Source organism: Camelus dromedarius, chromosome 2 (genome assembly GCF_036321535.1).
Source record: "Camelus dromedarius isolate mCamDro1 chromosome 2, mCamDro1.pat, whole genome shotgun sequence".
Lineage (NCBI taxonomy): Eukaryota > Metazoa > Chordata > Mammalia > Artiodactyla > Camelidae > Camelus > Camelus dromedarius.
The window spans coordinates 23,656,610-23,679,795 of record NC_087437.1 but is presented as its reverse complement, the minus strand read 5'-3'; the positions used below and the strand labels follow the sequence as shown (position 1 = coordinate 23,679,795).

The 23,186-nt window shown below is 38.0% G+C and overlaps 1 protein-coding gene across 2 annotated transcripts in view; it reads left to right on the top strand.

Annotated features, from left to right (window-relative positions):
• The window catches only part of PLSCR4 (phospholipid scramblase 4), a 30,715-nt gene extending 8,518 nt beyond the window's left edge, over window positions 1-22,197 (top strand). The window contains exons 2-9 of one of the 2 annotated variants that reach the window (XM_031448832.2): window positions 4,767-4,794; window positions 5,943-6,047; window positions 11,230-11,465; window positions 14,726-14,768; window positions 15,836-16,062; window positions 17,615-17,776; window positions 19,122-19,280; window positions 20,141-22,197. In XM_031448832.2, the coding sequence (XP_031304692.1) occupies window positions 4,788-4,794; window positions 5,943-6,047; window positions 11,230-11,465; window positions 14,726-14,768; window positions 15,836-16,062; window positions 17,615-17,776; window positions 19,122-19,280; window positions 20,141-20,197 (996 nt within the window). In that variant the 5' untranslated portion in view covers window positions 4,767-4,787 and the 3' untranslated portion in view covers window positions 20,198-22,197. The remainder of the gene's footprint in view (window positions 1-4,766; window positions 4,795-5,942; window positions 6,048-11,229; window positions 11,466-14,725; window positions 14,769-15,835; window positions 16,063-17,614; window positions 17,777-19,121; window positions 19,281-20,140) is intronic. The other variant, XM_031448822.2, reaches the window with a different exon arrangement.
• Window positions 22,198-23,186: the final 989 nt, after the last annotated feature.

The following is a 23,186-nucleotide window of genomic DNA, read 5'->3' as shown; positions in this document are numbered from 1 at the left end:
GAACCCAGCATTAAGTCTTGCACACTGATGCTCAGTAATACATGTTAAATGGCTAAATGGCAGACAGCTTTTTTTTTTTTAATATACTACGTTTGAATACGGACGTTTATTCTTGGTCTCCTCACCAGTTCGTTTATTTTACCTAGCGAAATTGTAGTAGTAATGTATATTTGTCGAGGATTTGCTATGTACCGGATGCTGTGTTAAGTGCTATCCAGGGGAAACCGTTTTAGTCTTCACAGTAGTTCTGTGAGGTGGATTCAGCTGTCATTGTGCCCATGACACACAAGATAACTGAAGAACAGAATGGTCACTCAAGGTAGCTGTAGGATGCCATTTAAGATATCAGGGCTGCCTTACACAACTAGTAGAGGTAGACCTGGGAGCTACCTGTCTGCACCACTGTCCATACTGTCTGAAATGTGCTGGCATACACCACTTACCATCTACCCAGTCTTCTGCCCTCCACCAAGTGTCCTACCTTGTGTACAAAGGATATCACTTCCTAACAGTTACATATTAAACCCAAATGGGGAACTGTGGTAGATGGACCAGGACTTTGCAAGAACTAGCTGTATTTCCTGCTGCTGCTAAGAAGCTGAAGGAATTGTGCAGACAGGGACCTACTGCTTTCTTTTCTCTCTGCTTAGAGCTGAAGGCAGTGGAGACAGGCAGAGCCCAAGGTTTTAGATTTCATAGGCAGGTTTCCAAGCCCTGTGCCTAGAGAATTGCAAAATTCTCATGTGCCCAGAGGCTCTCTTACCAAGACCAAGACAGATTCCAGTAAATGCTCAGCTGCAAAGAGCTTTGTCATCTTCAGTTTTGCGTTTGAAGTTTCAAATATCCATGGCGTGGCTCTAGAACTTGTGGTTTTATTGGACTTTGCTAGTGTGTCACTGTTTACAGAGGTGAAATTGAAGAGTGAGCATATAACACAGCTGCAGAGTTTGCTGCAGCCAGAGGTATCCAGCTAAATGCTCTCTAGCTTTTACCACCAGTTAAATGGCATCTCTAGGATGCCGTTTAAGATATCAGAGCTGCCTCACAGATCAGCCAACCACAGCTTCGCCTGCCTCATCCTGTGTCGCCTGTGTCTCCTTTCCCTCTTTACTCTTCCATTGGCTTAGATTTCCCTGTATGCAGCCTAAGCCTTGAAAATGCCAAGGCCTCTGCACTTGAGTTCTCTGGGCCGTGTAATGCCAACTTATTATGGAGATGCAGCTCAGTTTTCTGTCTGATTTCTGTTTGCTAAAAAGCCAGAAGTCAGTCTCTCCGTAATGTATGGCACTTGCTGGCCTCGCTGAGTGAGCAGGAAATCTGCGACAATCCCCTGCGTGTTAAGGGAGGGTTACATGCACAACATGTACCAACTGGAAATTATCATTGTACCAAGTGGAAATTACCCCGCCTTATATAACATTTTTGATAAACTATATTGTAAAATTTTAAAGAAAAGGATGAGAATTTAGGGTGGTTAAAAAAAAAAAAAAAGAAACTAGTGGCTCAAAGGAGGGAGGAGATAAATGCTTTGAGCACCTGCAGCTTGTGAAGCAATGCTTAGGTGTATTTTTGTTAAAATTCATTGATACTAGTTTCTAAAACATTTCTATAGATTTAAAATTTTTTCAGAATTGTTTTATGTTTTCAAGGTGTTTTTCAGTAACTTGAATCACATTGGAATTTTAATTTTTGCCTGGCATGGTTGAGAAATGTTGTTTTTCTTTACACTCCGTCAGCCTCAAACATGCCTGATGAAAAGCATCACCTGGGACTGTGTTCAAAGTACAGATTTCCAGACCTGGACCCCAGAGATGCTGCTTCACTTTTGGGGTCCAGAGTGGTGTATTTTTCCTTCAGGTTTCTTTTTGGTAATAAAAATATTCAAATATTTATCAATATTCAAAAATATTCAAATATTCAGCAATCATTAACATTTGCCACCATTGCACTATGCTATATACCATGTGCCACCATAGGTAGTTGGATGGATGGATGGCTGAATAGACAGATGGACAGATAGATGGATAATTTTCCCCTTTTTACTAAGGCACTCAATATTCTGTTCTGATTAGTTTCCATTACAGTTCCTTGACAGTGTGCAATCCCCAGGTTTAGTATAGAAAGGAACAGGAGATGTTTAGTTAGAAAGTTACACTCAACACAGAACTGTCAGATGGTTCTTTTTATTGGGAAACAATGTCATACATATAAATGTGCATATTTAAACATACACGCTGCTCTTTAAAAGCTAGTAACAACCCATTGCCTCTGTTGCCACTGCCCTGTTAGAACATTAGCAGGAACTTCAAGCCCCTTGAAGGCCAGCACTAAAAACTCTTGCCCCAAGTCACTTCTCCATATATGACAATTTTCCTGAATTTTGTGTTATTAATTCCCTGACTTTTCTCCTATACATTTATCAGAAAAGAAAATGTTTTGTTTCATTTTCCTGCTTTTGAACATTCTTAAGGGATTCAAATGTATTCTCCTATGAATTGCTTTTATTTTTTTGTTGTTGTAGTTTTGAGATTTATCTTGGTTGATATGAGTAGCTGTAGTTTTTTCTTTTCACTACAGTATACTATTGTGTTATATGAATGTATCAGAATTTATTTATCCAGTGTACCATTGATGGGCGTGGGAAGTGTTTTCAGTTTCTTTTAATATGAACAGGTTGTCAAAAACATTCTCATCTATAACCTGTGTGTACAAGCGTGGGAGTCCTAGGAATGTTCAGAATTTAAGGTTCTGGAAAGGTGTGGGCATTTTCCTAAACACCAGAGTATCATCATTAAAGGAATAGGATCAAATCCTGGAATTCTTTTGGTTGGCCTGCAGTTGGGTCTGGATTTGGGGTATGCCTCAGGAAACTGTTTTTACTTTTAAGACTCATAGGACACTGTACAATTAACTCCAGCTCCAAAGAGGTTAGTGAAAGTGGTCCAAGACTGGTGGAATTCTGAACCAGGTGTGGTGAGAGCTGGGAATCCTCACGCTGGCTTATGCCATGGTGGCATTCACCGGATCAATTCAGTATCCGTGTTGACCACTCACTCCTATGGCGTTCTAGTGCTACTTCAGTAAGTCTATTCTGTACCTGTGACTTTCTTTCTTTTTAATTTGTACTTTTTATTACAGTATAGGTGATTTACAGTGTTAATTTCAGGTGTACAGTAAAGCAATTCAGTTGTCCATATACACATATGTATATATATTTACTTCCTACTCAAACAGCACAAATGACCACATTCTGTACTCTGACAACCAGGATGACTCATTGGAAAAACGGACTTTGGATTTAGAAGTTCTTGAGTTTAGCAGGGTTGGCTATTTACATATCAGAGAGATCTTATAATTGGAGATAACATGAAAAGTGCTTGGCCATTTCCTGACATTTCATAAGCATTCAGTATATTATAGCATTTGTTAATGTTTTCTTCTTGTTGTTTGTCATTACCCAGAACTCAGAAACCTGAAATACTGAAATTCCTTTCTCTAATAATAATCTTTTTTCCCCTTGATTGGATTAATGAAATTTCTCCCTGGATCCTGCCCCCTTGTTTCGAATATCACCTGAACTTCTAGTTTACTTCTCTGAGTTATTCTCAGGATGTTCACATATACAAAAATTTTCCCCTTTACAGAGGCACTAAGAATTGAACACAGGACCTCTTGCATGCCAGGCACCCACTTTACCACTGAGCTATACCCCATCCCACCCCCACATATTTTTATTTAAATGTTTAACATGTTTTCTTTCAGCTTCTTAAACACAGCAGGTCCCAATTTGAACATCTGATTCCTGCCCTCCCCAGTCTCAACACTCCAGTCCCCAACATTTTCCCCACCATCTTCCTCTTAAGTTCGGTTGGTGGCATCACCATCAATTTAGACACCCTGGCTTTAAAAAGCGAGGCTCATCCTTGATGCTTGTCCTTGCTTAGTCCATCAGCAGCTCTTGTAGGTTCTGCTTCCAAATCTTGTTGTGCATCTGACCCTCTCCCCTGTTACCTCCCAGGTCTAAGCCAGCATCAGCTCTCACCTGGATTACTGCCTCCATCCCTCCCTCATTGCTTCTACTCCTGCCCTCTCAAGATAAAGTTTAAGTCAGATCTGATCACTGATTAGAGACCTCCCCACTGCAATTCCAACAGATTCCAAACATTGTGCCATGAGTTTCAGGCAGACCTCTGTCTCCACCTCTTACCTTGGTTCTCTTCTTCCCCTGTGTCCCAGTCACACCTGACATCTTTCCCTCCCTTGAATATTCCAAGCTCTTTGCCATTTCAGGACTTTGCAATTACTTTCTTGTCTTTCTGAAACTGTCTTCATACTTGTTTTTAGTATAATGCCTCCTTTCATAGCTCAGATAGCTGAAAGGTCACCTCCTGAATGAGGCTTTCCTAGCCCCTGGAACTCCCCAACGTGTTTTTCTTAGATCTTTTACTCTGTTTTCTTCCTAACTCTTCTATCTAAGTTTCCTAACTCTTCTATCTAAGTTTAATCTTAAGTATTCGCTGACATGTTTCACTCCACTAGAATATAATCTCCAGCAGTGTCCATCTGGTTTACTGCTTTATTTTCAACACCTGTAGTAGTGCCTAGTCATAATAGGTGCTCTGTAAATATTTGTTGAATTAAAAGAAAGAATGAAAGAAAGATAACTAGAGGCTGAAAGAATCACAAGACTTGTTACGTGTATCACTAAACAATGATAGTAACTATATATATATATTTTTAAGGTATAAAAATGTTTTGTTTTTCAGGATTCATTGGAATTCTTCAAAATGTCAGGTAAGTCTCTGTGAATAAATTTTAATCTGCTTTATTTTCAAATGTGAATTGTGTGATTCTCTTCCTTTAAAAATTGGAGATTATTTCATTTTGAAGTTACTTGTTTAATATTTGGAGAATATATATAAAATATATTAATTTCTTTATACATGTGAACACTCCTATTTATCTTTGACAGAAAGGGATTAAAAGGAATTTATATTGGCATATATGTACTGAAAAACCTCTAACGTATGTGGGGGGAAATTAGGTAAAGGAAAAATACAAGTAAGAAAATAAGTCTGCAAAGAGAGGTGGTAGTGATAAAAATGATGACAGCTTGCCTTCATAGAAGAAGGCTCAAAAGTAGGCCCTGCTTTTTCAAGCAACGTAGGAGTTGATATAAGGAGAGAAACACCCCATCAATGGGATTTGTGTTTCTTATGAGAGAAAAGTCAACTGGTTAAAAGACTCAGGACTGTTCCTTATAGTGAATCCAGGGAGAAATTTCTCTAATTTCAACAAGAGGCCAAGCTGTCATGAAAGCGACTTCAGTACCTCCCCTGCAGCAATTCGTGACCTCAGTTACCATCAGGCAGAATACGGTAAAAGTATGAGTCACTGGAAATGTGGACTAAACCACCTCTAATTGAGTTGTGTGGTTCTTAAACCAGTAACTATCCATCATGGTATGTTTTGAATTTATTAAGTATTTATCGTGTTATGTTTTGATTTTATTTAAACACAGCCGTTTTCCAAAAAGGATTCTGGGAGAAAACCGTATTCACTCTGTATATGACTGTACACTCTCTAGTATAGAGCAGGTAAAAAGAATTTTTGCTACTGTGCAAGGAATTTGTGTAGGTGGGAATCAGCATCAGGTGCGCTGAGCCACTAGCATGAAAGCTTTTTGCTTTGCTCACAGCACAATGTAATTGTCTACTTTTATTTTTAAATCCATATTCAGGCTAAAAATCCATCAAATATATTAACAGGTTGATGTCTCATGTACATAATAACTTGCTTCTAATATGAAATAAGAGTGTATTTATTTCATATTGGTTATAGTCATTGATTTGTACCAACAAGAAAAAAATGACTATGTTCTGTAATCATATATTATCATTCCCATTGTAAATCGTGACCCCTCTCTCTCCCCCAAAATATAGTTCCCACAGCACCTGAGCAACCTGCAGATGAAGTGGAGAATCAAATAAAACCACCTGATCCAAGGCCCGGTACCCCTCCTGAGTACAGTTCCCATTTTATACCGGGTAGGTTAAGTATTCAGAAAGAATCTCTCCCCTCTCCAGAAAACCATACTAATACTTAAGGTTGCTTTTTTAATTAATTACTTAAGTGATTCAATAAATAAATATTGAATGCCTTCAGGGTGCCAGGTAGTTTACTAGATGTTAATTAGAGTTATATTCTCGTCTCCATAGGATTTACACTGGGGAAAGAAGTTGTACAACATTGATGGCATTCTCTTTGCCTGACTATGAAAAGAATGTTGCAGAAGCACAGAAGGCAGTAACTGACTCTCCCAGGGATTTGAGGGAAGCCCTAACTAAGGAGTCAAGTTTTGCTGGCCCAGTGAGGAATTTCTCAAAGAAAAGGGGGAAGGGGCCATACCTGGCAGAAAGAACAATATGTCCCAAAGCACAAGGTCATGAAGGTCTAGTATAAGTCATGCATGGGACAAGTGGCAGGAAAAGTACAGAAAACTGGAGGTAAATAGCTTTGAATTCTGATCAAGGACCTGGTAATATTCTCTAGTTCTGCAAATATTTTTATAAGTCTGAATACATGCCACACTGTACTCAGGGACTCAGGAAAATGGATATTCATGGGTATTTGGGCAGTATGTCACACTTTTTAAATTGAGAATACACTCACTTTTGACTAAGGAAATAGTTTTATCAGGATTGTATTCAAATACATTTTAATGACTTAGAAAATTATAAAGTATAGTAATATTTCTTTAACTATTAAGTGTGTATGTAGAGGTAGAAACCAGTAAGTTAGGCTGTTAAAAGGGGGAAAGAAACCCCACTATCCACAGGATGATGGCAAGGATGTGGTTTTGGCTCCAGTCATATGACCCATGGAGCACAGGTAGCCTTTGCCTCTGCATTGTTTTCTGAGAAAAGCAGGGCTTCCTTTTCCCCTTTCCCTCACCTGTATGCATGTTGTGTGGATCTGATCCAGTGTAACCCTTCATTATGGCTTAACTCCTGCTAAAATCAAGGTTTTGACAATCCTATTTTATAATCTTGCTATATCTGACCATTTCTCTATGTTTGAATTCATTGACTATCAACATGATCTACATACCGTACCTTATATTCACTAGTCACTCTATATCCAAGAATCTGGGTTCCACTAGAGCAGACTCTCCACCATTTTGAAGAAGTAAACATTCATTATATAATCATGTTCTGCTCATTTGGGAAAGTGTCTGTCCATTCCTTTTTGTATCAAAAAATTAGCAGGTTACAGCCATCAAATTAAATGGCTAGGTACATTGAAAAATAATATGATGCAGAGCATACAGCTAATGAATTTTCAGTTGTGAAATACAGTAACAAAAATTCACTGTGCTCGCCATCTAGTGGCTGAACTATGTACTTCATACTGATGCAAATTCTCTCCCCTTAATTCACATTAAGGAACTTGAAATAACTGTACTTGAAATATTTAGCTTTAATGAATTCCTTTAAATTCAATTATATAATTTCCATTTGCATTATACTGCCAGCTGTTTGTCCCCACTGAACATAATTTTGCCCCAAACATGTTTAAAAGAATAGTTAATACAAACATTTGTTACATGTAGTCAATTTAAAAGAGAAAATGACTTACTGTTTTAAAATAAAAAAGGATAATAATATTCCATATAACTAAGAAAACACAAATCCCTAAAGCAGTATTTCTCACGCTTGTATTGGTAAGACAATACTCCATAATAAAGTTATTTATTTAAATAGATGTGGGATACTATAGTTACACAAAGTTAAACATGTTTTGTTTTGCTGTGTTTGCCTGCAGAACAATCAAAGCCCTTAATGGCAATTTTAAACCTTAAAAGGGAATATAAAAGATACCATTTCCCACAAATAATTAGATTTGTTTTTCTTCACTTCTCTTAACATCTCTGAATAATACATTATTTTAACAAAAGTCATTTGATTACATATATTTGTATTTAATTTTTCCTAGAAATATAATCTCTATACTGAATAGCCCTATAATCTAAACTGTAATTTTACCCCTGATTTATTGAGCTTCAAATTTTATTCCATGAGGTACTTTTAAGTTAAAAATCACACCGTTAATATCACCAGAGTTAATCATCAACTCACCGAAATGATATAACAATATTTTTGAGACAGTTTATATGATTTTTAGACGCATCTTTGTTTTTTTAATAATAGTTCTAAAAAAGAGGGATGGATACTGAATTTCCAGTCCAATTTGGGTACTCTTAAACACAATTATTAAAGGAATTAAAGTATATTCTTCACAACAAACTGAAATATGTAATTTCCTCCATTTTTTCTAAAAACATTAGATCTTTTTTCTCACTTAGCTCTAATTTGACATTGTTTCTAGTTATCATTATTTTTCCTTTAGTCTCTTCTGACTTGCAGTCTCTATCAAGAGCTCAGTGTCTTCTACCCTTAAAAACTGGTCTTCCCCGGAGTTCCTTGGGCCACTCCCCTGTCCTGCCCTGCCCTGCCCTGTCCCCTCTCTCACGTCTTCCATTCATACCTGTCCTTTTACACTCTCCTAAGTAATCTTGATAATGCCCATGGCTTCAGTTGTCTTTAACCACTTATGAATCCCTTATCCCCCACCCCATATCAATCTCCTCTTCTCTGAACTTACTTCCACCTGCCTGTGGACCACTTCCCCTTGGTGACCCAGGATCTCAAACTCAATGATCCTCAATCCAACTTCGACATCCTCCTTCCAAACACATACTCTCTATTCTTTTTCTACACTGAAGGTCTGCAGGAACCCAACTCAGAAAACTGAGAATCTTTTCTCATATCCAGTCTATTACCAAGGCAACGTGTCTCTTTTAAATGTCAATTATTATTTCTCCACTTTCTACTCCTTTCATCACAACTTCCTTGCCTCCCATCTGGACTCCTGCAGGCACTTCCTGCCTAATCTAATCATCTCATGTATAAAGGTTCTAAATGGAAAACTAATCACTCCACTTTCCATTTTATCAGCATAAAGTTCACGCTCTTTGTGCAGATTGTACATAGGTCTTCCATGATCTTCACTTCCTCCTCAGTTCCCTTTCTGCTTTGTCCACTGGGTCTCCATACTTGACCTTTACTCCTGCGGCACTGAGCCTCCCCTGGGCAACTGTGCGATTTGTACCTGCTCTATCTGTAAAACCTCTGCCCCTCGTGGAGGGGCTGGCTGGGTCTGCTGTGTCAGCACTTACGTCACAAGGGATCTCCTCCGCCTAGGTTATTTGCCTCCTCTCTGATCTTTTCACACACTATGTGGCTACCTAGGAGTATGTTACCCAGCCGGGTCCTTGGACCGTTCAATCAGTAGAAATTGATAAGAGGCCAGACGAGAAATTCAGACCAGGCTTTTTTGGGACTCAGGCTGCAGCACGAGGGAGCAGAAACAAGAAACATGTGCCCTTGCTCACTCCCCGTGTCGGGGCAAGCTGATTCCTTAAATGGGGTGAGGGTAGGGACAGATTGGTGATTCATGCAGGAGGCATAGCTTAGGGGGTCTGCCCACCCCCCTTGGGGGTGCTGTGAGCGTAGTACCCTGATTTTGCACACAACTGTTTGTAATATTTCCTTATGATACACTTTAATTTCTTTAAGGTTTTAGTAATGTCCCCATTTTCGTTCCTGATTTTAATAATTGAACTCTATTTTTTGACTTGGTCAGTCTGTCATAAGGTTTTTCAATTTTGTTGATCTTTTAAAAGAACCTACTTTTGGTTTTGCTGATTTGTCTTTTTTCTTTTTTTTAATTTCATTTACTTCTACTTTAATCTTTATTATTTCCTCCTCCTTCCTTTGGATTTGGTTTATTGCTAAGTTGGGAAAGTTAGGTTACTGATTTGAGATATTTCTTTTTTAATGTAGGTGTTTATAGCTATGAATTTCCCTCTAAGCATTGTTTAAGCTGCATCCCATAAGCTTTGGCATACTGTGGTTTTGTTTCATTCATCTCAAAATAGTTTCTGATTTCTCTCATGATTATTTTTTGTCCCTTTGATTATTTAGGAGTATGTCATTAAGTTTCCTCAAATTTGTGATTTCCCAAATTTCCTTCTATTATTATTGATTTCTGATTTTATTCCATTGTACTAGAATATACTCTGTATGATTTCAGTTGTCTTAAATTTATTGAGACTTGTCTTATGGCCTTGTTTTATGGGAGGTCTGTCCTGGAGAATGCTCTCTGTGTGCTTGAGAAGAGCATTTATTCTGTTGTTGCGGGGAGGGTATTCTATACATGCCTGGTTTCATTTACAGTGTTGTTCATGCTTCTCTTTCCTTTTTGACCTTCTGCTTACGTGTTCTGTCCTTCATTGTGAGTGGGGTATTGCAGTTTCCAACTATTTGTTAAATTGCCTGTTTCACTTTTTAGTTCTGTCAGTTTTGCTTCATGTATTTTGAAGCTCTGTTTTTATATCTTCTTGATGAATTGACACTTCTTTTATTACAAAATGTCCTTTACTTCTAGTAACAATTTTTGTCTTAAAGGATATTTTGTCTGACATGAGTGTTGTTATTTTATTAATTTTTATTAAGTACTAATGCATGCTACAACATGCATGAACCTTGAAAACATGCTAAGTAAAGGAAACCATACACAAAGGCTACATGTTACATGATTTTATGTATATGAAATATTCAGATTAGACAAATCTGTAGAGATAGGGGCTGCCTGGAAAGGTGGGGAATGACTGCTAATGGGTATGGGCTTTTTTTCTGGGCTGGAATTAGAGTGGTCATTGGAAGAACCCCTTTGAAGTTAGATAAACCTTACTATCTTTCTGACCTTAAACATTAGTAACAATAAACACAGTAACAAGTGTTTATGGTGCTAGTTACATGCTAGGGCTTGTGCTAATCCTACCACAACCTAATGAAGTAGGTATGTTACTATCCTCAAAGAAGGAACCTAATGCATAGAGGCTAACATATTGCTTGATATTTAAACTTCATTTTTATACCTCTGAAATGGAAATAATTATCTCATAAGGTTTAACTGGATTAGATGAGTTAATGTGTAAATCCCCTGAGTGCATTTTTGTACATTCTACACCCTTGTAAAATGGAACATCTTGTTTTTAAGTGGAGGTCATGTGATCCATATCATCTTCGTGTGAAAAGTCATGCTAACTTCCAATATATTGTAGTGTTAACAATGTATAACACTTGCATTTATTTTTGAACTCAGGGCCTCCTGGACCAGCCCTCCCTCCACCTGTAGGCTACCCAGGAGGCTTGCCTGTGGGATACTACGGTCCACAGCAGCCTGGTACCTTCCCCTTGTACCTGCCAAGTAGTGGTACCCATCCTATCCAGTACCAGCCTGGAAAATATCCTGTGCCACAATCTTCTGCTCCAGTAGCATGGATGCCAGTGCCAACTCCCATGCCAAACTGTCCTCCAGGTCTAGAGTACTTAGCCCAGGTACTGTATACAAATCCAAATTACTTTTTTACAAAGCATGATTGGAGATCCAATAAGAAGAGAGAAAAGGCTAGATACAATAGATAAAGGCGATGGGTCATTGATGACAGATGTCTAGTTTGTGAGACTATAGGTGTGGTGGTACTAATTTCATAAAAGTGAAGGGATTTTTTTGGTGGGATGAATATGGTTTTTGTGAAGGATTGTATGTTGAATTTTGAGACATTCAAGATGTCCTGTTGAAGGCTATTTAAAAATAAAATTAGGAATAGAAGAAAAAAACTATCAAAGATGGTATTTGGGTATTGTTTGCTTAGAAATAAAGAGTTAACATCAAGAAAAGCAACATTATAAAGAGCAGGGTGGTAGACAGTGAGTGAATCACTTACTGCCGCAGCCCATTGGCTTTTCTAACCACGTATAGTTTTCATTAACCAGCTCTGCCACCTCCCTGCCACCAAAAAAAATTTTTTTTAAATACAATGTAAATAAAAAGAGAGGACCTACCAAATACATTGTTTCAGGCCAAGTTCCAGAGAACCCCTTTCCACAACAGAGTGACTTCCTGGTTTCCTTCTATATAGGCGTCCGAAGCCCAGGACACCCATTTCAGAAACTGGGACAATATGCCAAGTTTATGTAGCAAATGGTACTGTTTAAAAACCCATGTCAGAAACAAACAAAAAAAGTTGCTTAATGAAAACAAGATCAACCTAGTGTTGAAAATCGCTTAGAAACTACTAAATCATGTTTTGTTTTTAGGTAAAAGGAAGTGTTGAAATACATTACAAGCAAGGGACTTGTCAATTCAATACATGTCACGCCACATAGTCAATCAGATGTTCCTCGAAATTGATGTGTTTCTCTTCTCAATTTTACATGCTGACTGTTAATCCTATGCGTTGAAAACCATTGGTATGATATTATAGTGTTGATCTTTGGACATAAATACAGGTGGATCAGGACATTTTGGATTTTACATGAACCAAAAATTTTATTAAATTGTTGTTTGGCAAAATATTGACAAAATACACCACCAGTCATTCAGATAAAGTGCTAGAATACATCTTCACATTATTTTGGAAGCTTATAAAATGTTTATAAGGTAATCAGGTTTAGAAAGTTTCTTTTTGATACTTAATGATAAATACAGAAATTGTCCTTGGAAATCCAATATCTGGAGTCATTTCTTTTTAAAAAATGTGTAGCTTTAATATTGTTCATTTAACAATTTAAAAATTCTTCACTTCTTCTATTACTCTGAAAGAAGTTGAATGAAGATATTTTATAAATTCTGTTTTCCCTCTTAGGGATGTTTTTAGTTAAAAAAAATGAAAAAGAAACAAATAAACAGGTTTAGAACCAGACAAACCTGGCTTTGAATTCTGGTTCTACTTCCTCTTCACTCCACCACCTTGAGTAACTTTTCTAACCTTTTGGTCCTTGAATTTCATCATCTATAAAGTAGTACGAGTGATACCTATCCTACTGGGTTGTTAGGAGAATTATTAATGAGAAAGTTTGTAATGTGCCTAATATTTTTGGCACGCAGGACCAACCCAATGAATGATAGCTGTGTGGATGTTATTAGTCGAAATACCTTGTGTGTGAGTGGAGAACACAGAGCCAGGCATTTTCTTTCTCTTAGTCTTTTTGCCATCTTGTGTGCAAGTTACATGAATCCTTATCAGGACTATCCTGACACTTCAGTATATAGAATAGCAGGTTTGTATTATTTCTAGAGTGTTGGCTTGGCAGTGACTCTACACTTTGTTAGAACTGCCTCTTAACAACCGTAGTATCTTATTGGACAAAATTCTTTCACATTAACGGGCATCAGTACTTAGGATATTTTGTTCAACAGTGGAAGCTTTTACCAAGCAATGAATATTTTTGCTTTTTAGTTATAGATTTTAACACCTTAAATTTTTAAAACGGACTGTAATAAACCCTAGTGGACACTTCTTTTTAATTGAAGTATAGTCAGTTTATAATATTGTGTCAATTTCTGGTGTACAGCATAATGTTTCAATCATACATATATCATTTACATATTCTTTTTCACTATAGGTTACTACAAGGTATTGAATATAGTTCCCTGTGCTGTACAGTGGAAACTTGTTGTTTAGGGGCCACTTTTGATATTTTATTCTAAGACATGTTTAGACCCTCTCTCCTGATTGTGTTCTCATACGAGAAAAAAATTTTAATGAAGGAAGGAATGTATCCTTTCTATAAATCTCCTGTAGTCAGTCAAACCACAGAACATTCATGTCCAGTTACATTATTGTAAATTTTATTTATTATCACATTCATGTATCATACATTAATTAATTTATTCAAATATTTGGTAAAATATGGTATTTCAGGCAGTGTTCTGGGCTCAGGGATTAGGAGTGATCTAATGATCTAAATTATCTAAAATTATATTGATATGATTAATCTGTCCCTCAGGAGGCTTCTTTTCTGCTAGAATGTTCTCAAGTATAACAGATAATTACTATCCAACTGTCTATCTTTGCAGTGATTCCTAAGTAAAATTAAGGTAGAAGTTACTCTGATGGTATTCCCAGCCTCTCTTTTCGAGGGATCCCATCCCTGAATGTTGCCTCGCCTTTGCTCTAATCCTTTTCACATGCTTCCAGCTTCTTGGACCCTCCCCTATTAAAGCACACACTGAGGGAAGACCCAGGTATTAGCAGCTCAAGTGAATGGCAGTCAGTGTGTTAACCTCTTTCAGAAGCACCTGTAAGATAATGTAAGACTGGACTGTCCTGTGTAGGGGCCACCCTAGCTGATTCATTCTCCCTAAGCCACTGAGACAGTTGCTTTCTCTGTGGCTGGTCGACATTAAACTGTCTTGAACTTCCTGACAACTGCAGTCAGGAGGTGACACAGCAGAGACACCAATGAGTAGGAATCGAGATGGGAGCCATCTTTGTCAACGTAGCTTCTTCTAGACGCTGTGACTGTCATGGGAAGGTGCTTTCCTTGTATTTTAGACAAATGTCTCAATAGTTTACAGTGAAACTGGACGAAAGTGTTCTATCTGGACAGCTCTGCGAATAGCCCTCTGATTGGGTGCAGATAGGCTGATTTTGCTTGATTAAAAAAAATGGTTTTGATTCCATTCAGCTTCAGAAAAGATCTTTGTGTAAATGGATACAGTTTAATATCTGTCTCATCAGTCTCTTTTCTAATGCTGGTCTGATTTAATTCTGTTGTTTTTATCTCCTAATTGTTTTGTTCTGTCCCAACAGTTGGACAACATACACGTTCTTCAGCACTTTGAACCCCTGGAAAGTATGTATAATTTTGTAGTGTCCAGCAATATTTGAATCAGGTGGAAATATGCATTATCCAATATCTAGTTCCTTATTTATATTGGTTATTTTTTAGTGGTTCCAAGAGAAAAGACTGTCCTCTACTATGCTGTCTTCAAGAAAGTAATAAAGGGACCTACTTTGTATTATTTTATCTATTTACACAACATTAATAAGCTTTTGGACTTGAACAGGACTTACGTTTTATCTGGTCGACTCCCCTACCCTTTACCCATCTCAACTCCTCCATATTAGCTTTTCATGGGCAAGAAAAAGAAGGAGCCAAGAGGCTAGATGAGTTAGCCAAGGGCATCCTTGTCAGCTAATCAGTGGCAGAACTGGAAATAGAATCTCAGTTTCCTGAATTCTAAGCCCAATGCTATGGAAGTAAGAAGAAACATGATGCCTGTTCACAGTTCATCCTCACAAGATCCCTCTCTGTAGCAGACCTACACCTTCCTTTCCTTCATTTGACCACCACATAGAGCCTTTGACTCTGCTTGGTTCTTTTTCTTATTTGTAATTACTAATGACACTGATCATCTTGGTATATTCCATGAACCAATTAATTTATGATCTAATGCATAATTGCATTTAAATGGTTTTATAATTTAAGTTTTGTTTTGTTTTGTTTTTTAACCTCACCCAAGATACATCTAAAAAGCAATGGAGTCAGGATTTGAACTCATGTCTGTCTGACTCCAGCCAGGCTCTTAACCACTGTGCTGGGATCATTAGTGCCTTAATTAAAGTTTTCTGAATTCAGGTACTCTAGGAATATTGTTTCAATCTTGGCTTTTATGTGGAAAAGTTTTAAAAATCATTTTGTACTGAACTTCTTAAAAGAAATGTTTTAAATTTTGAGTTACGTAAATTTTTATAGGACATACGAATTATCTTCATGTTCTAATAATTGCGTATTTTCCACCTGAAATTTTTTTAAAAAGCCATTTTGCTTTAAGCCCCTGTGAAATTACTACAGAAGGACTTCTTGAGGCCCATTTTACCTGCCTCTTAAATAAGACAGTTCTCTCATTTTACTTTTAGTGATAACACATTTTGAAACTAATAACAGATATGATATTAAAAACAACCTGGGCCAGATGGTTTACTTTGTGGCTGAAGACACAGATGACTACACCAGGAATGCTTATCGGACACTGAGGCCCTTCGTGCTGCGGGTCACTGACTGCCTGGGCCAAGAGATCATGACACTGCAGAGACCTTTCAGATGCACCTGCTGCTGCTTCTGTTGTCCCTCCGCCAGGCAAGAGGTCAGAGAACGGCAGCCCTATCCATTGCTTCTTCCTGGTCCAACTCTGCACTGCACGGTTGTGCTCCTGCCAGCACCGCACAGGAGGGGACTTGCACTGGCTCTGCCAGTCGGAATGGAAGAGGCAGTGGGGAGTGGGGAGTCAAATAGCCTCACGATGGAAAATCACGAAGGCATTTTTCTTGGGGGTCCGTGTCTTCAGGTGCTAGTTGGTGGATCAACACAAATTAGGGTTATTTCGTCAGTGATCACAATCTGTCAGTTGTGTCCATGGACTTAGAAATTAGCCTGTTACCTAGAACAGCAGCCACACACATTTGTCTCCGTGTTCCTCCATAGCCCCAAGTAAGGTAACACTAAACATAAACGTGCTTTTAGAGTCGGAAGGAGCTTCAGATAACTTTTTCTCTGTCCATCATCATCATCTACGTCTTCTACAGATAAAGAAAGGGTGGCTCAAAGAGATTGTCTGAGGGTGATGTCATACTTGGTAGATGCTGGAAGTGGAAAGCAGATGTGCCAAGTTACAGTTCAGTTACGCTTCTATAACTTGAGTAGCCAGAGGAAAAGTTTTCGCTAAGGAAAAGAAAAGCAGTTTTAGGGAGAGATTCCAAAAGAATTTGAATTTCAGATATGCCACCAACTTAAACTTGGGCAATTTATTTTACTTAACCTCTTTGAGCCTCAGTGTTCTTAATACACAAACGGGACAGAATAATACCCCATAGGATTCCTGGGATATTTAAATTGTATGTTAAGTACCAGCATTTACAGTAGTGATTTATTTACAGTCCTCTCTGGGCCTTGATGTATTCATCTGTAAAATGGAGATATTAATAGGACCTGTCTTACAGGATGGTTGTTTTGAGGACTACATAGTAAATAAACATCAATTGTGTTAGCACAGTGTCTGGAAAACAGTATAGTGCTCAGTGGACATTAGCAGTTGTCAGGTAGCTTTCTGCTTTGTCAGTATTGTCTTTGTAATCACAGTCTTATACCTGAGGTCAATCTCCACCTCATCCTATGCTTATCCATGCATTCTCTTGTTTTCACAACATACAATTTTCAGAATGCCTCTTGTCTCTTGTTTTCTATTATAAATGTCGTGACTGAGATGTAAATCAAAGAAGCTAGCTTGTTACTTTCTGGTGGATTGTGCCAGGAGACATGAGACACCTAGGTCAGGGTCAGAGAACTTCATTACAGCCCAGTAAACAGCGAGAGCGCCAGCCTGTGTGTGTGGGTCCCCTTGTTCTACAGGCATGACTTGGAGGATCCCAAAGAGATGCCGTATCTACAGCTGAGGAACACTGAGCTTGCAGAACTGACCATTTTATAACAAGCAGTCATTTTGTCCCAAAGGGGATATGACCTCATCTCAAAGCTGTTCACTGAATTGTAACCCTAAGAAATAACCCAGGGGAAACGGACGACTTTCTCCCAGCAGCAGCTTCCCTGGTCCTTGAATGCATTGAGAACCCATCTAGGCAGTGTGTACATGTATATGTATAAATGCAGCATCTTTGCCTCTGTCACTGCTTCACTTCTAGCTGGAGGTGCAGTGTCCTCCTGGCGTCACCATTGGCTTTGTTGCCGAACACTGGAACCTGTGCAGGGCAGTTTACAGCATCCAGAACGAGAAGAAAGAAGATATGATGGGAGTGCGTGGACCGTGCTCAACCTATGGCTGTGGTTCTGATTCTGTTTTTGAGGTAACCTAATGTTAAAGTGATGTCTCCACTGTTTTTTTTACGTGTCATAATAGACCTCAGGATGATCTGATTTTAGATGATTTTTGTTGGTGAATGAATAAAGCAGTGTGCGGAAAGAGTTAACTAACCAGCTGACAATAAAAAGTTTTTCAGATTAATCTTAGGTGATTGCTGAAGGTTTTCCAAAATGTGAGCTCCTTTTTTATGATTTCAGTGTTTGATAAAGATAAGAGGAAACCATTTCAAACACTAAACCTGAGAGTAAATAGGCTGACCTAATCCATTTACTTTATTCTTGGCTGTATTTCGTTTACCGCTTTTACCAAAGATGTCCAGGATCAGAATATAGGTCCTGAGTAACAGAAGTCCCCAACACATCAGGAAACAAATGGAGCACCCTGAGGTTGCACAAATTGCTTATTTGCAAAATGGAAGCCTGTCTGCATCCTCAAGAAACAGGACAACACTGATAACATGGATAAAACTCATAGCAGGCTATAACATTTTCTGGAAAAAGGAAAATCCTTTTGTTTTACCTTTATCCCAATGGCTACAAGATGATTCTTTATTACCTTAACAATTCTGACATAGGGGATTCCTGGGCTTCTTAAAGCATTCTTTCTAAATGACTTGAAATTCAACAAGACTCAATTGCTCATTCAGATATTTTCTGTGACACCCAATAAACTTTCTTTAGTTCTCGTTTTATGTAACCATATCACCAAGTATGACTTATTTATTAAAAGACCATTGTAGATACATAGAAAATGTAGATAAGCCAGACTTCGGGGTCAGGGTGTGTAGAGATTATTATTTTCCTTGTGGCAGGTGTCAAGGTCCCTCTTTTAGAAGCTGAAGCCCTTTGGGATCCTGACACACTTTAAGAAGACAGGGTTCATTTGGCCCACAGAAGCCTGAGTGGTTGTGTGGAATTTGTGAAGTGCAAAGAACCTTGTCCCTGTACTTTTGTTCACATGTTTCCCTAGACTGGAAAAACACTCCCTCCCTGACCCCAGTTCTCTCCTTTTGTGATATGGAAAAGAATTTCAAAGTAAATTCTAATCATACGTCCTCTGACAGGCTTTCCTAGTAACTCATTTGAGGGTGAAGAAAGAACCCTGGCCTGAGAATTGTGAGATACACCCCAGCTCAGTTATTAATCAGTTGCAAGGCGCTTAACCCTACTTGGCCATCATTTCTTGTCTGAAATTGCACGATTACTGTATTCATTCCCTGCACTCTATTTATGCGACCTCAGTGTAAACTGCTTATAAACAGAAGAACAAAGCATGAATTTTAATACTTTCAGTCATCATAAAGTCACACTCTGGTCTGGTCCTTCCAGGTCAAATCCCTCGACGGTGTATCCAGTATCGGCAGTATTACTAGGAAGTGGAATGGTATGTTATCAACCATGAGTGATGCTGACCACTTTGAAATTCACTTCCCATTAGACCTGGATGTGAAGATGAAAGCCATGATTTTTGGAGCTTGCTTCCTTATTGTAAGTCTTTTGCTTTTGAGTTATCTTGAGAAAATTATTTTCCCCGATGAGAAGCAGTGTCATGTAATAGAAAGGCAGTAAGGTTGGAAACTATCTGTCACTTACTAGTTACATGTGTTGCAGTGTGTAGCATTTGCAAGCCTCAGTCTCCTCATCTGTAAAATGAAAATAAAAATACTTATATTTTTTTTCTTAGGGTTATGAATAGTAGGCTATCATATGAGTAAACGGGCCAGAAGAGTGCTTGAAAGATGGTAGGCATCCACTGGGTGTAATTGTCATTATTGCGTGTTACTTACTGTGCTCACCAGTTAAAGACGCCTGTCCTATGATTTCTTAGTGAAATAAAATAACTCTAAAGCTGATGTTCTTTCCCTTTACCTACTGCCTCTCATCAGTGTCCTCCTCGGCGTTGGACCCTCCTAACTGACTGGGTACAATCCCCTTGCTGTGCTCATAATTCATCGTTAAGATTCATGAGAAAAACATAGAAATAAAATTGATAGCATTTACCTTAAAAACCTGATTAACGTATTGCAATTGGTATATTTAACATGTTTAATGTTGATTATCAAGCTTTTCTACCTCCCAGCAGTGAAAATTTACTTAACTGGTCCCCCAAATGGAAAGCTTACTGCCTTCCCACAATTTGCAATCACTGTTCTTCATCTTAGGTTCTCTTCATGCAGATGTCATTACACTGATATGTTCCTAAACTGGAATGAGAGGATCACCTGATAAAGGATAACACGTTGTGCATTGCACCTAATTATTGACCTATTCACTTTCTTTATTTATATAATTATCTATCTATCTAATTTTATAACTAACTATACATATAATTCTTTTTCCAATTTCAGGACTTCATGTATTTTGAAAGCTCTCCACCACAGCGTTCATCCCCTCATCATGATTGATGGACACCGCAAATCAGCAATTATGATTAATTAAAAAAATTTGGAAAAGTTGATTGGGTTTACAGTCAGCCCTCAATTATTTGCAAATATATTTATCGGCTTTTGCAGATTATTGTTATTGGGTGTAGCTTTGTTTGACAGGCAGGCTGAGAGCGTAAGTTTAAGAACACAATCCAAATATGTGTTTTGATTGAGTATCTCCCTGTCTCCTTGGTAGACTTGGAGTTTACCCTGAAAAAGCTATGACTCAGTAACCAAGTAAACATCTGTGCAGTGAGCTTGAAACACTTCAGCATGAACCAAGGGCAAGTGAATCCCAAAGCGCTCACGCTGACTCATAGTGAAATGACAGGCTTTCGACAGCAGTCTTTGTTGAGATAGAGAAATACAGCTTCTGTCTCTAACCCTCCCCTCTCCATCATCATGTCCAGTTACTGTGGACAAATTGGATTCCAGGTTGGAAGAACGATACACTTCATTGTTAAAAATGAAAAGAAAGTATTATGTTTTATTGCACAAGGAAAATTTTACTTGTGCGTGTGTGCTAAAACCTCATTATGCAAAGTTCATAAAAGTTTCAATGGAAAATTTTATTTTACTACGTGATAAAACGTGTTTTTTATATCGTAAGGTTATATTTTCCTTGCCTGTTCCCTCACTTACTGGCACGGACAATCTGGAGCTGCCTCTATTTGAAAGTAAGGTTAGACTGTCAGGAAAAGAGGTGACCAGTGCATAACCCATCTAGATCTCTGAGCAGTTTAGACACATCAGTGTCCTTAGGAGCTTGCCTTTAATGTGTCTAACCTCTCTTGGTCATAGATGCCTTATGTATAAAATATGTTTGGCCAAATCACTGAGATTGCCTACTGAACCTTAGTTATCTATTTAATGGGGCACAGAGGAGATGATTGTTGGGTTGTTTTTTTTTTCTTACAAGAAGATTCCTGATGATTACCATGCTGTTCTGATTGCAAGAGTTGTTGTTTCATTCTTAAATTTTGAAATGTGACATTCTGTTACCCTGTAAAATTGTGTAAAAGCAAAACTACAAACACAGATGTGGCTTAGTATGGCTTTGCGTTTTTTACTTAAATGATAGACAAATCTGTATCCATGCCAAGAGAATGATAAAACACAGCAAACATGCTACCTATCTGGGATCTGCTAGCTTATCAGTAAAGATAATTTGGATCAACATAGGTAAAGTATAAATTGGACTTGTCTGTGTTAACTGGTTCAAAGCACAGAGTATTTTAGTGCATACACTCTGATAAATCAGCTTGCCTCTACTGCACTTCCGCTTTTTATCTGGATATGAACTGTGTTCTTTCAACACAGCCAGTACGTAGAATGGAATGTATCCTTCTGCTGCTCCTTATTAAATAAAGCAAGTGTTATTAGGTATAAGGTAAAGGCCTTCACCCTCAGTTCTTATTGAAGTGAAAGGTGCCTCATTTTTAAATTACATTCATCTTTTCATGGTAAATGTTGTTTTACTCAGTTTCTTGTAATGTTCATTTTTATGTGCCACTACTAGCTTTTTTTAAAAAATGGTAAAAGCTGCTGCTTTCTGAAATAATAATTACCCTACATTTGAAAAGGCAATTGTAGCCTTAAATGGACAGCTATATTGTTTCTTATAATGAAGTCTGACATTTTATATAGGAAATCAGACAATAGTATTCAGAAAGTTTATCTATATAAACGTTACATTTTATCTTGCCTACATCCCTCCATTCTAATGCCAAATGCATACTACTAAGAAAAAATTATTTTTAGCATATGACATTTTAAATTTCTGTTCAAAGTTTTTGTGGTATTAACATGTCTTTTGCAGTTACAGTTTCTTTAAAAATACCATGTTTCTTATATTTTTATATTTACAGCACATATTGTTTTTATATTTCTTAACATTTCATCCTTTAGAAGTGATCAGATTGATTAAAAAAACAAGCATTCTCTGAAACCTGTATGTTTTCTTGCTTCATCATACTGTTTTTGGCTTTTAAATAAATATGATATGACTTGTAGTAAAATACTGTTCTATTTTTGATTTGTGGGTTGAGTCTTTGCTATAGACCGAATGCTTGTATCTCTCCCCTGCCAAAGCTTGTGAATTACCCAGCATGGTGGATTTGGAGTGGGGCCTTTGCGGGGTGATAGGTCAGGTGGGACCCTCATGAGTGGAATTAGTGCCCTTAGCATCTGCCAGTGTTGATCATGGACTTCTCAGCCTCCAAAGCTATCAGAAATAAGTGTTTGTTAAAAGAAAGGAAGGAAGGAAGAATGGAAGGAAGAAAAGAAAAAGGAAGGAAGGAAGAAAAGAAAAGGAAAAGAAAAGGAAGAAAGAAAGAAAAAGAAATAAGTGTTTGTTGTTTAAGCCACTCAGTCTACAGTATTTTTGTTATAGCAGCCAAAACAGACAAGGACAAAAGTTGGTACAGAGAAGTGAGGATGCTGCATAACAAACACGTAAACATGTAGCAGTGACTTTGGCACTGGGTCAGGAGTGGAGGCTGGAAGTTTTAAGGTTCATGCTAGAAAACACCTTGAGTGCCGTGAGCAGAATTGTAAAGATGATTCTACTGAGACCTCAGAAAAGAGGAGAGCTGTAGAGGAAGCCTCGGTCTTCTTAGAGAGTACCTAAGTAGCCATGAACAGAAAGTTGGTAGAAATATGGACAAAAAGGCCATTTTGATGAGAGATCTCAGGCAGAAATGAGGAACATGTTATTGAAAACCGTAGGAGAGGCTAGCCTTATTATAAAGTGGCAAACAACTTGGCTGAGTTGTATTCATGTTCTAGTGTTTGGTGGAAGATAGAGCTTGCAGGTGGTGAACTGGGATACTTAGCCGAAGCAATTGCTAAGAAAAGCGCTGAAGGCACAGCTTGGCTTCTCCAGACTGCTTCTAGTAAAATTCAAGCCGAGAGAATTGACTTAAAGATAGAATTGTTAAGCAAAAAGGAAGAAAAATGTAAAGATTAG